This window comes from Mus musculus, chromosome 14 (genome assembly GCF_000001635.26).
Source record: "Mus musculus strain C57BL/6J chromosome 14, GRCm38.p6 C57BL/6J".
NCBI lineage: Eukaryota > Metazoa > Chordata > Mammalia > Rodentia > Muridae > Mus > Mus musculus.
Genome location: NC_000080.6, coordinates 12,278,610 through 12,291,822, shown reverse-complemented (window position 1 = coordinate 12,291,822; position 13,213 = coordinate 12,278,610). Strand labels below are relative to the sequence as shown.

At 38.9% G+C, this 13,213-nt stretch overlaps 1 protein-coding gene across 24 annotated transcripts in view; it reads right to left on the bottom strand.

Annotated features, from left to right (window-relative positions):
• The window catches only part of 3830406C13Rik (RIKEN cDNA 3830406C13 gene), a 40,340-nt gene extending 32,670 nt beyond the window's left edge, over window positions 1–7,670 (bottom strand). For 4 of the 24 annotated variants that reach the window (XR_001781107.2, XM_006517987.4, XM_006517992.2 and 1 more), the window contains exons 1-3: window positions 7,566–7,669; window positions 6,355–6,438; window positions 4,430–4,553 (exon numbers count right to left, since the gene is read on the bottom strand). Coding sequence is in view for 22 of the 24 variants with exons in the window: in XM_006517987.4 (XP_006518050.1) it covers window positions 4,430–4,553; window positions 6,355–6,407 (177 nt within the window). In the remaining 2 variants the exon portion in view is untranslated. Of the gene's footprint in view, window positions 1–4,429; window positions 4,554–6,354; window positions 6,439–7,275 lie in introns of all 24 variants that reach the window. The other 20 variants (XM_006517988.4, XM_030247735.1, XM_030247732.1 and 17 more) reach the window with 15 other exon arrangements.
• Between the last annotated feature and the right edge of the window lie 5,543 nt (window positions 7,671–13,213).

Below are 13,213 nucleotides of genomic sequence, written 5' to 3'. Positions count from 1 at the left end.
GAGAAACCGTGTCTTGAAAACAAACAAACAAACAAACAAAAAAAACCCAAAAAGTCGTTTGTACCTGTCACGGGCCACCCAGATGACAGTTTGCTAAGTCCCTGCTCAACCACTGCCTGCCCCATGACTGCTCCCAGGCTGATCTCAGTAGAGACAGACCCCCATTCTGCTGCTGATGGTAATGCTTTCCTGTCCTGTCTTTGCCTGCAGGGTTCATACGGCTTCCCTGTGAGATCGAAAGGTCTTGCTGTGTGAGGCTGAGTTTTCTGGGAGGGGAGCAGGGAGAGATCACATTTTATAGCACAGAAGTATTTATGTGAACAAAATCCTCTCTCTCCTCTAACTGCACAACCATGATGATTGTTTCTTAAGACTGATATTCTGGATACTAATAGGGAAAAGTCAGTCAGCTCGCATTTTTTTAAGTGCATGATCTCTTTATGGCAATTATTGACTGAAATTTGACTCAGAATTGTCTTGCTTCAGGTTCAATTAATTAACTAAGATGTCAAATATTTCATGGGATTAATCTTTTCCTTATGTCTCCTTTTAAAAAATTCCTGCATTTGATACTGCTTTAAAAAATAATTTTAAAGTTACCATACAAACTAATGGACGTTGTTAGGGCATTCCCACGTGTGCGCGAGTGTCCCTACCTTCTGTGCGTACCCATCCCTTTCCTTCGCACTCCCTCTCCTCCCTCTTGCTGGTCCCCTCCCACCTGCTTCACTTCTGTTTTCATCTTACCTATTCATACTAGTTTGTCTTTCACAAATGATTCACAGGCACGTTATCACATTCACAGGACATTTTGTTAGGATCAAACTCTATGTGTAAATAACTCTGTGCCGAGTGTAGGTAAATGAGAGTCTCCTCTGTGAGAATGAGCAAAGGCAGCTCAAGTTCACTTTTATCTATTTCTAAACCTTTGAAAAACATTTAATGTTAAAAATAATTTTTAACCTTTCAGTTAATGTAGTAGACATGCTATTTAATGTTTTTCCCATAAGCTATGCCTTGTGGCACAGGCCTATAATCACAGCTTCTCAGGAGACTGAGGCAGGAGGATTATTGTTTGTACATTCACTTCCTGTCAAGGCAACCAAGTAAGTTGAAGAGCAGTCTGGGAAACTCAGCCCTTTTTTCAGAAGGAAAAGCAAGCTCATGGGGAAGTGTGCTTGACGAAAGGGGAGACCCTGAGTCAATCTCTAGAACCCACATGGAGCACAAAGAAATGTCTTCCATAAATTATCCTCTGACCCTCACAAAAATCTGTGGCACCCTCTTCCCCAATATACAAATCAAAAGTAAAATAAGGTCTGAGGATATAGTCCAGTAGTGGAATGCTTGCTTAGGGTTTAATCTACTCTCCCAGACCCCTCCTCTACACAATATCTCTCTTGGGAAACAGAAAGTAGTTCTTTGGTAGACTGTGCACATAGCATACATGAGGGCCTGGGTCTATTCTCTAGCACCCTATCTCCCCAGAAAATATCTCTCAACACAAAATTCTCAAAGATTCAAATTCTCTTCATCTTACTTTTACAGTGATTTCTATAGTAGTACCATTAATGCTGCTTTGAAAGTTTTTTAAAAATGAAAGCAACACAGGATTTAAAAGTGCATATGTAATTAAATGTATCAAACAAAGGCAGGGAAAAGATCATGCCTAGCAACAATCACTGTGCCTGCAATGCAGGAAGTGTTCATTATATGAGTAGGATACTATGAAGACAGGCAGTTTGTCCTGCAATGCAGGAAGTGTTCATTATATGAGTAGGATACTATGAAAACAGGCAGTTTGTCCTGCAATGCAGGAAGTGTTCACTATATGAGTAGGATACTATGAAGACAGGCAGTTTGTCCTGCAATGCAGGAAGTGTTCACTATATGAGTAGGATACTATGAAGACAGGCAGTTTGTCCTTTCAGTTTCTTTTCACTATGACAGTCTGGGAAATCCCAGCACACTAAACTTTTCTTTCAGTTATGGAGGCCAGTCCATTCCCTTCTTTATACTCTGATGTTCCTGAATCTATGATGGATTATATCCAGGGATCCTTATTTGGACTGCATTTACTATATCCAATCTATAGAACTTTATAAAATATAAAACTGAACTTTACACAGACATACACACACAAACATGTATGTATACAAACAGAACTTTATATAAAATTGAATTTTATATAAAATATAAAAGAAAATATAAGACTGGCTTGATGGCTTTTTATTTTTTTATTTTTATTTTTTAGCTTCTAGCCTTACCACTATTAAAGAATAGTTTCTCTATTCATTTTAAAAAATTCTTAGATGTATGTGTGTGTTTCTGAGTGTATGACTGTGTGCTATGTGTGTACAAGAACCCTCTGGGGTCAAAAGAGGTGTCCGATTCCCTCATACTGGAGTTATGGATGGTGGTGAGCAAGCATGTGGGAACTGAGGATCAAATTTGGTCCACTGGAAGAGCAGCCTGTACTGCACCCGCACCGCTGAGCCTTCTCTCCAGCCTATTTCACTATTCCTGAATCATCTAAGGAGAAAGTCAATCTTCTTTAAGTCTGTGTATGTGTGTGTGTGTGTGTGTGTGTGTGTGTGTGTGTGTATGTGTAGCAGGAAGCTTAGAGATCACATACCAATTACATTCAGGAAGCAGGGAATGCAAACTGGAAGTGAGGTGAGGCTATAACCTCTTAAAGTCCACTTCCAGTGAGATACTTCCTCCAGCAAAGCCAGACCTCCTAAAGGTATAGGAAGAGTATAGACTCTTCCCAAGCAGCACCACGAACTGGAGACTATGTGTTCAAACCTGTAAACTATGGGGAACATTTTTTTATTCAAACCATTACAGTCGCTGAACAAACACAACTTTGTGTCTTGTGAATTTTCAAGCTAGTTAGCTCATAATTCCACTAACATCAATAGGGCCACTCATCTTTTTGCTCTTGACTATTTTTTTTAACTTAAGAATCCAGTAGAATGTTTCAATTATTTAAATACAGGTGAGCTTCAGCTTCACCTCAGAGGTCTTTACTAATATTTTTACATTAGTTCTGTCTCATTAATTATGTCTAATATTCAGAACAAAGAAATCACACCAGAATCATAAATTCACGCAAAATGTTTTAGAAAGGTGCAGAAAATATCCTAAAATAGCCCTCAAGTACATTTTCAGTCTTAATCCTCACAGTCTCCATTTTACCTCGTTTAACTTAGCATCTGCTCATCTAGACTATGGGTCTTTGGTCATAAGGAGCTTAGAGAGGTCTGATGCTCTCTAATCTGTAACCTCCCTCAAGAAAGAACTTTGATGGAGCCTTCCTCTGTTATCTCTACTTTCAGCTCCAGGCATTCATCAGATGCTTGCTCATTAAAAGAAAAACCCTTGAAAACCAAACAGCACACCACTTGCTCCAGGTAGTAGCGATCAAGTCTTCCAATTTAGTTTCTCTAACTTTTCACAGCAATTTCCAGAGTATCCTATATATTTCCATTTAAAAATAAATATTGTTAACACCATTGGGCAAGTAAGACATATGGCAATATAGAATGCTTTGGTAGCACTATGGCTGTGACTTAAATTACTGTGGATCAAACTGCCAGAAGCTGAGAAGATAACTGAATTTTCCTCTCCCTTTATCCTGTAGTGAGGATAGAAGATAGCTGTATCATGCCTATCGATGAAAATATTTAACAATAAAAACTGAAAACACTGCTTTATAACTTAAATAATATAGTCTTACTACCAAATGTTTTAGTCATAGGATCTCTTGGAAGCTTGAATGGAAGCAAACTCTAGGGTTTTAATTATGGATGAAGCCACACAATTCTGGAAGCACAGTATAGCAAGCAGCCAAAAATGTTACACATATGATTTTATTCCAAATGGGCACATTGGCCAAATGGTGAGGCCCTATGCAGTCATACACTTTGACCACCTATTCCACAACCACCCAAAGGAGTCTGGGAAATGAGCTCTCACACAATGAATTCTACATGTTTACTGTGGAATTAGTTGGGAAAAATCAAATGGTTCACATTTTTGTGCTGCTTAGTATTTGAGTTGGGTCTAAACACATCACACACACACATCTTTGCGGTCCTTTCTTGAAAGGGAGAGTATGAAAAAACGTAAAGATATGATTTCCGCTGCTTCTTGCACAAAGGTGACCTTAATATTCTTCCTGTCGTCATTGAATTTTTTTGGTTGACAGAACAAAATCTAGCTTATGTAAACTTCACTTTTTTTCACTTTCAAAAAGCAAGAATCCATATGCTATTTGCCTAACTAACATGGGCTTGAAAAAGACATTGGCTCATTAATTCTGCTAGTTACTAAAAACAAAGAAATGATGTGAGTCAAAATTGTGAGACACATGTAAATACCTTAGGACCGGGGAAAACGTCCACACCCAAGTCATGAGAATTACCTTCAAGAGTCGGAGGTTTCTTCTAGAAGCAGTCTCAGTGGCTTGGAGGAGAGATGCCCTTTCTGTGTTTTCATCTCCAAATTTGTTTTTCATTTTCTGAAGTAACATTAATCTTTGTGATAATCTGGAAAAAAGTGAAGATTATATGCAGAAGAAAAATTGAAAAGCAAATATTTTATTGCTTGACCAATACTTAACATTTCTTTCTTAATTGCATCTAACTTCAGCAATGACCTATTATTTGAAGCCAATCATTATATCAACCAATGAGAAAATGAAAAGAGTAGATAGTTTACTGTGTCTTAAGTCAGTATGGGTAAAATTATTTTTGTTTTCATTAACATATACTTCCCCAAATGCCATAAGTATATGCCTCTGGTTTTTAGCCACTGCGGTCTTTTGAAATTATTGTAGAGTGTTGAAGATATGTAATTTTTGGTGAAAATGCAAACTGTAATACATATCTCCTTGTACACATAGTTATATATACCTCCCCACACATATACATTGCTATAACTTGCTATAGGAAACCTTCTGCTTAACACTTCAGTACCCCTGAATCTCATGTTACACATTTAGAATTGTGCTAAACTTCCATATGTTTGAAGAAGCAATAAAAATATTTTTTATCTCTTTTTCCAAGAGAAAGATGATGGTTTGATATGAGTGAGAGGCAGTATGTATGTATGCATGCTTACAAGGTAAACCAGTGTTTAGAAAGAGAGGAAAAGCTATGAGTAAATCCTTTAACCATTTCATTATATAGAACACACTTGAAAATTTTTTTGTTCATTTTTAGAACTGGTTTGGTTCCCTAAAGGATGAAAATTATGTACAACAATGAAAAATATATTAGTGGTATACAGAAAACAATATAATTAAATAAAATAATAAATAAATAAATAATAACTGTTTTATAGGGGTGTCTTGAATATAGAACTAAAAAGGTCAATGAACATTTGCGTTGTTTTTGTTTTTATGAAAATAGTGTATTAGATAGCCAGAGAGCCTGGTAAGTAATTAAACAAGAGGAAAATCTGAGAGCCCACAAATAGATGAAGATTAATATTAACTATAAGATCATGGCTCCCTATACAGTGTGCTGGATTGAGTGCAAAATGATGAAAGACAATGGCATTAGAACATTCTAGTCAAGTGCAAGGCCCATAACTATACAGGTCACACTCCATGAGCATAAAGCCGGCTCTGGATAAGGAATTTCAAGAAGTCTACTGAAAGCCAAACATGGAGTTGGAAATATGGCTCAGAAGTTACAGGTTCTTGCTGCTTTTCTTAAGGACTTGAGTTTAGTTCTTAGCATCCACATAAAGCAGCAATCAACTGCCTGTTAGTCTTAGCTCCAGGGATTCTGGTGCCCTCTCACCCTCTTCTGAGCTGCCTGGCCATCTGTAGTCACACACACACACACACAACACACGCGTACACACACACACAATTATTTAATTGAAAGTATTTAATAAAGGTTTAAAATTTTTACTTAAAGAAAAATAAGAGCCAAGAATGGTGGTAACTATCCTTACTCCAAGCACTCATGAGACAGAAGCAGTAAAATCAGGGGTTCAAGAACAGTTTTAGTTGTGAAGAACGTTCAAAACCAGTCTGGGTTACAGGAGACCCTGTCTCAGAACCCTTACAACCACAAAGTTTCTATTAAAATCTAATTTGAACTTTAGAAAGGGTGAAGGAAGGGAACATTTTGATATTAATATATAAAAATAAATAGCTATGTGGATGTTTAGAACATAATTGTGTCGTTTACTCTCATTCTTAAGAGACAATGAAGTTATCTACAATAAAATGTCCTGTCAGAAAATGATACTTTCACATTTTTGTCTTCCTGTGCATGTTTCACTAATAAAGGTAACATACACTCTGTATTTGAAGTATCTTTTTCAAAAACTTACATTTCTTCATGTCTTTTAGAAAGGTGAATTTCTTGAGTAAACAAGGAAGCCATCTTTAATCAAAGCTGGGCTATAAGTTTTCTGCTAAATAATAAAAACATTTAGTTATCTTTACCCATGTGTTCAACTGTGCGATTTGGTTTTAGTACTGAAACAATACATTAATTCTCTCAAAAGAGAAAACTGACAATTTTATGTGTAATGTGAAAGAATGCACTCAAGCACATTTTTATTAATTTTTTTTTTTTTTTTTGCATTTGTCAAATTCACTCAAAACACCATGGATCAGGTAAACTCAAGACGCTTCATATCTGCTACCTCCACCCAAGCTCTAATCTTAAACAGAATTTCAACAAACAAACAGCCGGCACTAAGACTAATGGACATTTTAACAGAAAGAAAAAAAAAAACCTAAAAATTCAACACACACTCATAGACAGAAAGGCAAACACGTCTGAGGACCAACTGGGAACTCATGGTCTTGCCTTTAGCGGAAGACTGCTCAGTGCTACCATGACCCTTCCAAACAGGGGAAGTATTTTTACATGTGTAACTTAGGAAAAAGTCGATTAAGTCTGCCCGCCGCGTTCTAGCAAGTCAGCACTCGCGTTTGGAGACTTCCTATGGCACACTACACCAGGCACCACTCCCCTTGGCTAAAGTACTTGCACAAGTATAGATGGTGGGCTAATGACGTGCTCTGAACGCGCTAGGCTGAGCACACAAGCTAAAGGTGCCCCACCAAAGGGAGACACATCCAACACTGACATTCCGTGAAGGAGACTTCCCTAAACTTTCTGAAATTAAACGCCGCTCGCTCAGGATCGGATGGCGACCGGACGCCCGAGCTCTGGGTGCTCCGCACACTGCACAGGGGCCTGCCCGGCCCTTCAGCAGGCTCCTTCTCCGCCCAGGGCCCACCTCACGCCCGGCTTCCTCGCCTTCCTCCCGGCGAGGTTTGCAGCCGACCAGGGCAGCGTCCAGGCGCCCCTGGAAAGCCACTCCTGCCGCCTCTCTTCCTCTCCTTCGGGAGCAGTTCAAGAAAAACTCTGCCTTTTGAAGCGAGGAAGCGCCCAACGGCCACCCCAAGTCCCGCCTTTCGTCCCAGAAAACTCTGGAAAACCTTTCTGGTCACCTGGCTCCCCTCATTAGCTTCCTCCTCATCCCCCCCTTGCCTCAGGGGCTACGGGCTGTGACCACACTGCGCCCACCTCTGAGCTCTTCCGGGAACGCGCCATGGACGACGCCTGCGCAAGACCTGGGCGTGGTCAGGCAGCCATGTTTGCGTACTTTACGCTCCTGACGTCAGTCAGAGTCCCAGCTACTTGGCTTGGCTTGGCTCTGGCGCGGGTTCGAGCACCTCAGGGAGATGAGACTGTGGAAGATTCCCCAAAAGGGGCCTTAGAAACCTGGAAGAAGATGTGGTGATAGCTCAAGCTTTTAAAAAGTGGTCTCTGCATATGTTATAAAGTCTTCGGGGAGTACAGTTGGCTTCCTCCCTGTAACATATTCCTCCTTTGGAATGTTCCAGTGGGGGGGGGGGGGGGGGAAGGCGTGAGTGTTGTGGGGACTATCCAAAGACTTGTCATTAAGTTTGTTCATCCGAGGCCTGCAGAGCAGCCTCTAGGTCGCACACAGATCAACACAGCAAGTTCACAGCCTTGTGTTGTTTAGCCCACAGCACTCCTCCCATGTGCAGAAGTGTACCCTTACGCTTCATTTTATTCCTTGAAATAACTTTGTGAGCGAGTAGTTCTGTTTATTCTTTGCTTATAGATAGAGATATGGAAGAGTGATAAAGTCTTAACTAAGAGTTGCACAGCTGGTAAAGGGTAAACAGAACACATTTAAGTGAGTTTTTCCTCCTAGGTTACCTACATTAAATGTAGCACCGAATTTAGACACTTTGAACTCAGTGTGTCCTTTATTTTGAAAGCCTCTTTTCTACACACTTAGGTATCTTCACTTCTTTACTTCTAGGGCAAGGTCTCACTATGTAGACCTGGCTAGTCCTTTAAATCACAGGACATACCTCTGCCTCTCTGCCTCTCTGCCTCTCTGCCTCTCCCCCTCTCTGCCTCTCTGCCTCTGGTCCTGGGAGTAAAGGCATGGACTATGATACTTGGCTCTTCCTATCTTATAATGCTACTCTCTCAATAGAGGTATTATTTCATTCTCAGTGTGGGACTTCCCACTTCCCCAGCCACATTTTTTTTTTCCACAACAAAAGAACATTTTGTGTTTTGTAAAGTTCCCTTTAAATTTTGGTATGTGTTTGTGTGTGAGTGTGTGTGTGTGTGTGTGTTGGGATGGTATGCTACAATGTATATAGGTGTCCTCAAAGGGCAGAATAGAGATTTAGATCCCCTTGAGACTCTTTATTTGATTGTTGTGATGAGAACTCTTGTCCTCTGTAAGAACAGCCAGAACTCATAACTGCTGGATCCATCTCTCTCCAGCATCAAGAAAAATATTTTTGACTTTGGTTTCCTATTGTGCATTTTCTAACTGGATGAGTGAAATTTCTCCTGATTTTGAAGCACTGTAACCTGTGCTTGGCAGATCTGTTGTTAAACTGCTTCACACCCTCCCTCTTTAAAAATAGACCCTTGAATGGTTCTGTGTTCTGGGCTCTCCCATGAATAAAATAGCCTTTGCATAGTCACAAAGCATTCTTGTTTGTTTTATAGAATTTCAAAATAAATTTTAACTATTTTTGGACTATGTGAACAGACAATCTAACTATTAAAATGTTTTCATGTTTATTAAGACAAACTTTATGTACCCTCATGCTTTGGGCATGTTTGCATAGCAGTACAATTGGGAGAAACTACAAATTTTCCTCAGAGCCTCTCCTTTTTGAGTCATTGTCTGCCTTACTGTCAAACCAAGAGATAGTATATAAATTTTGCAATCTTTAGGAAAATAGTAACCAGGAATATATCACAGAAACTTAAAGATTATCTAGATATATTTTGATCATGTATAGTTACCCATAAAAGTTCTTCCTCTCAGCTTAAAGATTAGCTGTCATAACTCCTCTCATGACAAATCACATTTGTGATCCTTTCCATGAGACAACTAGCTGATGAGGACAAATCTCTGGCAACCGCATAGTGCATCAGTTCTTATAGCCTGCATTTTGTTAGTTAAATCTGGGTGTTTTTTAGAGTGAGATACTCCTGCCCTATACTGCAAATCACCATCATTGTCTAAATAGCAACTGGCCCATTGTGTGGTATTCTTCTGTACATGTGTAGTGAAGATAATGTTTCCTAGTGCTGATTCTTGCTTGCCCTAGCTTACTATTTTTGCCTTATTTTTGCTGTATAGGAAAAAAAATTGGGGGGGGGAGATTTATGTGTCCATGGAGATCAGACGAGGGCATTAAATTCCCTGCAGCTGGAGTTATAGGTGGTTGTGACGGGGCATAGTGGCTGGGAACTGGACCTAGGCTCTCTGGAAGAGCAGTAAGCATTTTAGCCACTGAGCCATCTCTCCAGATCCTGAAGTATTGCGTTTTAAGTTGTATATTCTGTAAAGGTATATCTAATATAACATAATGTGCCCTTAAGAGCCTACTGATTAGCTGAGCTCTCAAAATATACACAAAAATGCCAGAGGATAGCAGCTGATAGTATAAAATGACTAATATTTATTACATGTTCATTCTATAGTGGGCAGTGAACATGGATTCCACCTAATCTACTGAAGTAACTGAGACTCGCAGAAATGATTGGTTCATAATCACACTCATTGCAAATAATCAGCATGCTTGTTAAAAACGTTTCCCATAAACAACAATCTATTTCTCTAATAGAATGAAAAGTTTTAAAAGTTAGACTGTTTCTGGTATTGATCAGCAGTTATGAGGACATTTGAAATTTCTTGCTTTTCCTCATGATCACAAGATGACTATTGTAGTCATTTTTGGCAGTTTCAGTACAGTGCAGTAGACTTTTGTGATGTTTGGGTCTGTGGTGAAACAATGCATTATGATGAAAACACATGGCAAAAGAATCTGTTCTATGGAACCATGAATTAAAGAGAGACAGAGATAAGAAAAAGGAGAGAGAGAGAGAGAGAGAGAGAGAGAGAGAGAGAGAGAGAGAGAATATGTGTAACTAAGCATTATGGTTGGTCATAGATAAGAGAGTGCTTTGAGCTTTGAGCTGAGTAATCTGGACATTTTGGAAAACTGAGGTAGACTTGGAGCTTTAGTAGTCTCTCTCTGAGGTTGAATGTTGAAGTATATATGTATACTTCATATACTTATATATGAAGTATATATATGCTGTGAAAGAGTATAGAAATAGTAGTGGGTTTTCTAGGTGGAAGGAACATTTTGCACAGAAGTGTGTGTGTGTGTGTGTGTGTGTGTGTGTGTGTGTGTGTGTGTGTAATGCATCTTGGCTAATACTCAAGGCATAGAAAACATTGAGAGGAATTCTTTCTTCTATTTCTACCGGTCTTGTAGATTGTATTTCTGGTGCTAGAGGACTTTCAGAAGCATGGCAACAATAGAAAGATTATTAGAGAAGGTGAGTCTAGAGGACCAAGAGAACAGGAGAAACTGATGAAAATGGCAGAGCAAGAACTTCATGGAGGAAAAAAAGGGAAATTGACCTTTTCCAACATCCCAAGGGACTGACAGGAAACTAGTGTGCATATTAATCTTGAGATTCATCACAAAAAAACAACTCCACCATTTTCGGCCAAATTTAAAGCAAGCTTTATTAAATATTAAACACTAAGAGATAGACTTCAGTCAGGACCGTTCCCTGGAATTTCCCACCGGAGAATGTTGCATGTTGCAGGGGTTATGAGGACAAACTCTTAAGTCACAGTACTTTCTCACGAGGCTTTTTTAAAATTTATTTATTTATTTTTAAAGAACTACAATTCCCAGCATTCCAGGAAGTTACCTGGTTCCTGGGCAGGTGGGACTTACAGGTTAATTTTGTGAGACAGCAGGTACCTGTGTTGTAGACATTCTTGGCTGAGATGATCCGATCTTGCTGACAGGACCACATTTCCCTTGGGAGAGTTCTGGTGAGAGTTTGCATGTGCCCCTTTCTTTCTTAGGAAATGGAACTGAAAATCACATCAGTTCTATAGCCGGTTGAAGAAAGCATTAAGATTTTTAATGCATATGTGACAAATCTTAGTGACTCATTTGTATATTTAAACTTGTTAAGTATGTATACTTCCCACTCCCCAAATCCATTCATTTAAAGCTCCGTCTGTCTGTCTTATTCTGATAGCCTTCTAACTGTCTATAATCGCTGAACATTTTCCAGTCCTGGGACCTTGATTTTCCACTGGCTCCTCATACCTCTCTCCTAGTCTACGAATGCTGGTACAGGATCTCCCTAAAGTGGGTATTTTCTACTTCTCGCCTTCCTGCTTGTTTCTTTCCTTGAAGTTTTCTATTTTGCAGCCCCATGGAAACCTCATCATTAGTTCACCACAGAGCAGGCAATTGAGAACCCACTTAGCTGGTGCTTGAGGAGTTGGTATGCATTGTCTTCTGCAGTTAAGTTCAATGAGAACATTCAAGGCTCTGAGTAATTGAGAAATAATTTTGTTTTGGTCTGTTTCTGTTTGTTTGTTTTTAAACAATATTATTTACTGTATGCATCCACTTGAAAATTTTCCTGCTTATTTTCTTAAACAACAAAACCACAGGAAATGCAATTTACCACATTTCAGTTTATTTATGACCTAATGATACAATAAAAATTTGTTAGAAAGACTATCATAGTATGATGCATTTGGAGTAGCTGAAAAAATCCTGTGTCATTTATTTATATGAAAACAAATGTTTTAGATGAATTAAGATTTCATGTGAATATACTCCCTTTTTTGGTGGTGCATTGAGTTAAACTTTCAAATTTGATTTTACTGTTATGTGTATCTTTCCCCTCTTTTAAATAAGAATTTTGAAGTGAATTGCACACGTGGTTAAATCTTATAAACTCTTCAAATTTTTGAACAAATGTCACTCAGCATAATAGCATTAAAATTCAATTAAATTGGAACTTTAATTTTTTTCATCAATTTAGTGTGGTGTGTGTGCGTTTGTGTGTGTGTGTGCATGCACGTGCATGTAAGCATCTACATACATATGTGTGGCACATGTGTGGGGGTCAGAAGGTGACTTGTGAGTATTTTTTTTTCTTCCATTATCTGAGTACTGGGACTTGAACACAGGTGACCAAGTTTGGCAGCAAGTACATTTACTTACTGAGCCATCTTGTCAGCCTGTAATTTTTATAGTCATATTCTTCAGAGGTTAAAGTGAAATCACTTTTTGGGGGCGGGGGGTGGTTTAAGACAGGGTTTCTCTGGATAGCTGGCTGTCCTGGAACTCACTCTGTAGACTAGGCTGGCCTTAAACTCAGAAATCCACCTGCCTCTGTCTCTCAAGTGCTAGGTTTAAAGGTGTACGCCACCACTGCCTGACGCGAAATCACTTTTTAATGTCTTTGTTTAGTCTGATTTTCTTAAATTCTGAGAAAAGTGGAAATTGTAGACAATAGAAAGACTGTAACATACATAATTTTTTATATAGCTCTCTTAGTCTTAATACATGCCAGGTTGCTCATCCACAAGCTTATACAGCAAATAGAATATTAGCTAGATTAAATGTAAATCTCACCTGTTAGTCAACCTATGATGATTGCAACAGGTGGGGATGTTCACCATGGTTAGCAAGTTGAATAATTAGTTAGCCCTTGAAAATCTGGAGTCTTGAGAATTTGCTCAACATCAAACCAGGGTTAAACACCACTGCTTGTATTCCTAAAATTTGGAAATTAGTAACAGAGAAAAGAAATGGATTCATTTTAACTCTAGA